Source organism: Euprymna scolopes, chromosome 12, assembly GCF_053919585.1.
Source record: "Euprymna scolopes isolate OS-2025 chromosome 12, ASM5391958v1, whole genome shotgun sequence".
NCBI lineage: Eukaryota > Metazoa > Mollusca > Cephalopoda > Sepiida > Sepiolidae > Euprymna > Euprymna scolopes.
The window spans coordinates 98494298-98501797 of record NC_136493.1 but is presented as its reverse complement, the minus strand read 5'-3'; the positions used below and the strand labels follow the sequence as shown (position 1 = coordinate 98501797).

At 34.3% G+C, this 7500-nt stretch overlaps 2 protein-coding genes across 5 annotated transcripts in view; one reads left to right on the top strand and one right to left on the bottom strand.

The window, feature by feature from the left end:
- The window catches only part of LOC145291442 (uncharacterized), a 114476-nt gene that overhangs the window by 65079 nt on the left and 41897 nt on the right, over nucleotides 1–7500 (top strand). The gene's annotated exons all lie outside the window — the stretch shown is intronic.
- The window catches only part of LOC145291441 (uncharacterized), a 42568-nt gene that overhangs the window by 5288 nt on the left and 29780 nt on the right, over nucleotides 1–7500 (bottom strand). The window contains exons 6-9 of one of the 2 annotated variants that reach the window (XR_013869416.1): nucleotides 6736–6879; nucleotides 4739–4885; nucleotides 1989–2138; nucleotides 1144–1310 (exon numbers count right to left, since the gene is read on the bottom strand). Coding sequence is in view for 1 of the 2 variants with exons in the window: in XM_080137285.1 (XP_079993411.1) it covers nucleotides 1989–2138; nucleotides 4739–4885; nucleotides 6736–6879 (441 nt within the window). In the remaining variant the exon portion in view is untranslated. The remainder of the gene's footprint in view (nucleotides 1–1143; nucleotides 1311–1988; nucleotides 2139–4738; nucleotides 4886–6735; nucleotides 6880–7500) is intronic. The other variant, XM_080137285.1, reaches the window with a different exon arrangement.

The window sequence follows — 7500 nt, the reverse complement described above, 5'->3', positions numbered from 1 at the left end:
TTATCCCTCTATTTCTCATACCCTCATTCCTTATAGCTCCAATGTTTTCTGTCAAATCTCCAGTTAGATTAAATTCACTTACACTAGTTTAACCTCCCCAGATACACTTCCCTTTGTACCAGATAACTTAATATTTCTCCCAATTATTCCCTTATAAATTAATGTTCGTTTTTCAAAGGAATATGAAAATTAGTTAACCTTCAAGTAGTCACCCGCATATCCAAGATATATGAAGTTTGTTTTAATAATTCTACATAAAAAAGTAGGCATTTAATATCATTGTGAGAGCGGGGGTGGGGGCGGATCAACTTTATAGGTATACTAGCAGACAGCCCGGCGTTACCCGGTCGTAAAATATGCATAAATATATTTTAATCCATCCAAATTCCTTATTATAGAGCCAATTCGCTCTTGATTATTATTCAATATATAGTAATGATTTCAGAAATTATTTTAAAAAAAAAAGCATTACTGTCTGACCTTCCGATGCATGTATGCAAAAGGTTAAAAATTAAGTGCATTTAGGCTATGAAAGTTGTAATTTTGTAGGGGTAATATTTTATTCGACTAATCCTGCCAATGTCAACAATTTTGTTTTCAATTTGGACTCCTTAGTAATTTTTGCCGGCCAAGAACCAAATCGAAAGTGTGCTACAGGTTCAAGTATCTTATATATCAAATTTCTTCTGTAGACTAAATATTCAGAGAGGAGTTTGATAGAGAATTTTTGCACACACTGACAAGGTCAATTATATATTTCAGTGTGCTATAACATTATCTTAAATTCTACGCAATTATGCAGAATGTAGAAACTATGCATAAATAGAATTCAGCATAATAGTGAAATGAAATCAATCATCTATTAAGAAAAAAAAAATGAATAAATTAATGAACGCTCGTTTTTCAAAAGAAATCTGAAAACTAGTTACTCTTCATGTAGTTGATCGCATATCCATGTCTGAGTATATTATGAAGTTCGTTTTAATAATTTTTAAATAGAAAAAGTAGGCTTTTAATATCAATGTCAGAGCGAGAAAAAAACGTCAATTTTAAGGTGTATATATATATATATATATATATATATATGAGAGAGGTGTGTGTGTGTGTGTATATATATATATATATATTTAAATATTTACTTACATTATTAAATTATTAATTATTAAATATCTACAGACACTAGTGTTTCATCCTTTCGAGAATCATCAGTGCAGGGTGTCACGATTAACATTGGTCGATGGCTTCTATTGCCGGGTTCGAATCTATCTCTGGCTTCATTAGCAAGGACCTACCCATTCGGCCACCGTTAACTGCAAGAAATACTGTCGAAATTTAAACATTTATTTTTTTTAAAAATGTTTTTGTCTGTCAGAGTGATCTAATCATTATATTATGATCTGAACATAAGAGCTAAATTGACCGACTTTATTTTCAACTGAAAGTGCTCAACAATAAGAAACGAGTAAATGAATAATAAGTTGGGTTTCCTATTCATAATCAACGAGACTTGTAGGTTTAGTTTTTGGTTTGGGATAGATTGTAGTCAGGCAGTATTGAAAGGTTGTGATATTGTAAACAGTTTGTCTATAAATTGCATATAATAAAAAATTAAAATAAATAAAAACTTGGAAAGAAGAGATAGAGGTAAAATATTTTCTCATAATTTTCCTTAAAGATAAATTAGTTCTATATTGTTCACTGTAAAAGTGTTTTTTCAAAACGTCTGATGATAGGCTGTTCTTGTGAAAATTTTCGAACGATATAGGTTTGAATTTGTCCGAATGGTTTTAAACAATTGTAACGAACGATGAAATTCACTATTTGTTGATATCAGTACATTCTTTGATGTCTTGCTTTTGTTAAAACAAATTTGTGTGTGTGTGTGTGTGTGTGTGTGTGTGTGTGTGTGTGTGTGTGTGTGTGTGTGTGTGTGTGTGTGCGTGTGCGTGCGTGCGTGTGCGTGCGTGCGTGCGCGTGTGACACTTTACCTTCTTTGCGAACGCAGAGCAGTCTTGTGCAGGCGACGATGTCATTACCTCCACAGAAACACGCGTTACAACCGCCGTCTATACTGAAGTTATCTCCTTTCTTGTAGACTTTGCCATCAACATTGCACGTCTCACTATCTAAATACGGATCTTAAAACAAAAAAACAGAAAAATCATTTCGTTGGTTGCTCATCATTCGTATTAAAACGATTATCATATAGTCTGAATAGGCGGTCTCACCAAAACACGGTTGGAGGTGTGTAAACCGCACAAATGTTTACATAATACATAAATATACTTACGCACCTATCAGCACTGGTAAGCACTCTATAAGTTACTCCTTTGGAATTAACCCAAGAATATTTTTCCTTGTATTGAAATGCTGAACGATTTGGTAGAGGATATCAATGTTTGAGCAGTTTACAGGGAACATGAATTGGAACAGGAACAAATGCATAGAGGGTATTGCAAAGGCTGCTGCAAAGATGGTGGGCTCCCTCTACAATGCTAGAAAGTTATTAATGCTTGAGGTTACCTTGTACCTCTACAAAGCCACCATTCGCCCATGCTTAGAGTATTATTGCCATGTTTGGGATGGTACATTCACTTCAAGACAGGAATCAAAAAAGATTCGCCAACCTAATAGGTTCCACACTGTCAACCAAACTCTAACCTCTGTCCCATCAATTAAATGTTGCATTCCTGTGCCTATTTTACAAGTATTTTAACAGGTACTCTGAATGAAATTCAAGCCCTTATAATTCTGTATGTAAATATCCACCCCGACAAGCAGCAAAATCCCACCCCTACACTGTATAGATCTCTAGATTACGTAAAGCCTTCTACTCGAATAGTTTTTTTTTTTTTTTTGAATGGACTGTTAGACTATGGAATTCCTTCCTTCCCTGACTTACAGAAGTTAAAATGTAATGCGAACAAATATCTTACTGCTCAACTTCCTACATCCCTGCTAATTTTGTTCCAAATATTAACCCTTTGCAGTCAAGTCGCACTGCATTGATTATGGTGAAGAAACAATAAAACATTAACATTAATAAAACATTGCTGTTCACCTCAGCAAGATGTGACACAAGATGAGAAAGTGGAGATGTCCAGCCAGAGTCCTTAAAGAAGGGGCACTCTGGTCTAGCAAAAGTTGCCTGGGAATCCCCATCCGCATTCCCGGTAGGAGCACCTCGAGCAACAAGCGGTAAATTTGCCCCACATGAAAGCCGGGTGGTTAGGCCTCCTAGGTAACACCTAGGCAGTGTACCTCAGTCCAACAGGTACTGGGCCACATAAATGGCCCATCATCTGTCGGGCTGATTGTCAAAAACAAATTCTTGACTGGTACTTTCTACCTTAGTCTCCAAAACAACTAAAGCAGAAAGGAAACGCATGCTTGTCAATATAATGAGGGCATGATTAAAGAAAATAGGAACTGACCAACCAGAAACCAGAATTCATCCATAAAAATAGGGGATATTTTAGAATTCCCGTACATAATTTTTCATGTCCACACAAAGAAAGATCTTTGCTCTTTATCTGCAAAATGTTAAAGTTCAAGACGTGTACAAATCAGCTACCCACCGAAAACTCTTTCGTCTTAAGAACTTGTATAGACTAGCTACCCACTGAAAACTTTTCTAAAATTAAACATGGCTTTCAATATATATATATATATATATATATATCAAAAATGGTAATTAATAAAAACTTGAAGAGAGTGCTCAATACTATTGTAGAGCAAATATTTTTATTAGTTTTATTTGCTTAGTTACACATGTTTCGATTACCGAATAGTATCAACGATCCGATAAGTTCAGACTTTACAGAAATAATTATGATTAGGAAAAACAGATATTAGAAAAAGCAAAAACAAAAAGGGAAAAAGAACTTCAATCCGATATCAGCAGTATTTAAGTTTTAAAAAGTATTGGAAGGTGATAAGGGGCGAGGAGGGGTTTAAAGTATTAAACCAGACACGGATAGGAATAGGAGGGGAGAGAGAGAAAAAAAAAGGGTGGAAAAGAAGGGCGTGAAATGGTTAAAACTTTGAAGGCAGAGGTGGGGGAGAAGGAGAAGGGTTAAGCTGATTGAAGTTCTCTCCCCCTCCCGCCACTTTTTTGCTTTTTCTAATATCTTTTTTCTTAATAATAATTTTTGTAAAATCTGATGAAGTTATTGGATCGTTGATATGATTCGGTAATCGAAATATGTGTAAACAAGCAGATAAAAACAGTAGTATATATATATATATATATATATATATATATATGCTGTTTTTTAGAGGTGGGGAACTTTAAAATTTTCTTTAATTGTAAATCTGACAATTATCGATTATATCGTTCAGCTTAATTTGGCATTTCATTCTGTGATTTTTAGCAGAACATGTCCACTGCACACGATACGATCAATTTACCGAGAGAAGCATTTGATGAACGAATAATTTCAAGAAATGGATCTGTCAACTGGCCACCTCATTCGTGCGATTTAACCCCATTTGATCATTTTCTTTGGGGATATGTAAAGTCCACTATCTACGCTGATAAAGCAGGCACAAACAACTTGAAAAGATAACAGTGGATCTTTCTCATTGCTGTTATTTTCACAACGTTTCGGTTGATGTAACCTCCGAGCTTCTTCATATGTATCTTGTCGAGTATGGAAAGATGTCAAACTCCTCAATCTGCATGGAATTTTGAACCACAAGGCCAGAGAAGGGATGAGTACAGGGAAAGAGGACTTACTTTTTCTTGGGTGGATACACAGCATTTCGGTACAGCCAATGTTGCCATTAACCCCGCAAAAGCATCTGTTGCAATCCTTCATGAAACGATCACCAAAATTGTAGGTTTTTCCGTCCAGGGTGCAAGTTTTCTGTTCAGCGAGTTGTTCTGTAAAGAAAACAATAAACATTAATTTTATACTAATTTTAAATTTCTGTTTATCATGTAACCCGGCACGATACAATTCCAATCGTAAAAAAATCAGATCTGCTGTAATATTATACAGGATCAGTGAATCCATCGATTAGAACGTTGTCTCAAAGTTTTTTTTACATATCGAAGTCTTTTGATAGGTAAACGCATAAAGTTATTTTCACAGGCTTGATAGATAAGAAATGTCTTGTTAATCACCAAATTCATTCTCTCTGATAGTTCTAGAACCTTGTTACATATTAGGGATTCTAAATAACAATTAATTTGGCTAGTGTAAATTCTGATAAGGGTCGCATTAGTACATGTCAGGATGACCTAGCTGCAAACACAATTTTACCTGTAGACGGGTGGCGTGGTTTGAGGCAAAGGGCAAATACGTTAAACAAAACGGATGTTTTACAATCCGTAGATTCGAAAAAAAAAAAAAAAAAAAAAAAAAAGTCAAAAATATTCTCAAAAGGCAAGATAAGTTACTCTTCTACCTATCTAGAAAAGTGAGTTTACTCACTTTAAAACGTTTATTTGGGTTCGAAAAAGGGCGTCGAGCACTACGTCAGAACAAGAAAAATGGCCACAAATTGAAGCATAATATTGAAATCGTGAAAGCGACTTAAAAAAAAATAAAATAAAAACAAAATGGTGTTAGAAGCCTACCAATATATGTCACGGTAACATGTATTGGGTGGGTTTATAACAGTATTTTGTATATATTTTTTTTATTTTTAAGTCATTATCAAGACTTTAAATATTTATGTGTCAATTCGCGGCTATTTTTCTTGTTCTCACATAATGCTCGACACTACATTTTTTTCGAACCGAATAAACGTTTTTAAAGCAAGTAAAACTGCTAAAAACCTTTTCCAGATAAGTAGAAGAGTAACTTATCTTGCCTTTGATAACATTTATATATTTGATTTTTTTTACCACTTTTTGATTGTAAAACATACCCGACAAAACAGTCGAATGATAGAGGATATAAATGACATCACATTTTTGAGCGAGAGAAAATGTTTTAAAATCAGTCTTTTTCGGGAAGTGATACGAACGGGATTCATCCAAACGATGCAGAAATAATCTAAGTGGAATGTTACCTCTGCCTGTCCGTCTGTGCATAAACTCATTTCGTTAGATAAAAAGTAATTTTAAGTAAACAATCAAAAAGATAACTTTAATTTCTCTCTCCATAAGTAAATTCTCTTCAATAAAACCTTGAAACATTCAAAGTCTCCTTGCATTTTTCCATATATGAATAGTTTATTCGTCTAGTTAAACAAAGGAGACGATCACGACTGCACATGAATCAGTGACAATCAAGAAAATAGAAAAACCAGATTCCCTGAAGATTACAACATGGTCTTTAAATCCAATGCCAAATACTTTTCGAATCATTCTCTTAAAGTAATTAAATGTTATCCATATTTTTGAATCCTCTAAATGCTGATGTTTGTTGTCCAACTGTCAATTTTATTAAGCCTTATTCTCGGGTGTTTTTTTTTTTTGTCTTGTTTAAGAGCGATGCACTAGTATAATAAAGTGTAGTTTCTATTTTATTTTTTTTTTTTTTTTTTTTTATACACACACACACACACACACACACACACACACACACACAATGAGCGATGTTTCTGACAAAAAGAATTGCCGCTCTCTAGGTCAGAATCTATTCCATCTAACACTTATCGTTGGCTTGTTTTTGATCTTTAAGTAGTATTTTTTAGCTCCTTACATCAAGTGGCTTCATGCGTTATCTGGACCGATTTTTATTAAAAAAAAAAGAAAGATAGAGGAAGAGAGAAAGAACTTACGTTGTTTATTAATACACGTCATCTCTGTACAAGCAATGTTACCATTCCAAGGACAGAAGCAGTGGTTACAGTCGTCCTTGAAATGATCGCCAAAACTGTATATTTCTCCGTGCCACTCGCAGGTTTTGATTTTGTAAATTTCAGCTGTGGGGAAAGCAAAACAATTTAACCCTTTTCACGCATAGAAAAGTTGTCATAAATTATAAACTTGCAAAGAGATCTGACATTGCCCGAAATTGAACGAGGATTAAGGAATGTTCGACATTTCAATACTTTTGTCATTGAAATCGATGAAATTGCCTATTTTTCCATCAAATCTGCTTTAGTCGAGAACCACCAGCGGTGCACTGGGAGGAAGCTGCACATCCATCCCCACAGTGACTTAGTCCATAATAAATTGTAGTTTACATTACACTGTAGAGAATCTACTATCGATATTATGAAATTTCAGGCACAACTGTCCAACTGATATTTACCATTATTATTCTATACCAGATATTGAATACAGTACATGTTGAGTTATGTGAATAAAAATTATGCTTATATAATCTTCGTTGACTTTTTTAGAAGTCGAGTAGAAAATATTTGTGCCGCGAAAATTTTAATAAGCCAATGTGCCGCCATGTTAAAAAGAAAAGGTTGAGAACCACTGTATATATGTTCTAGAGAATATACAGTAAATTGTAATCTTGCAATCGTATCAATGATGCCTCACATTAGAAAGTAAAAAAAAAAAAAAAATTACGAGCTAGTTGTGACCGATAG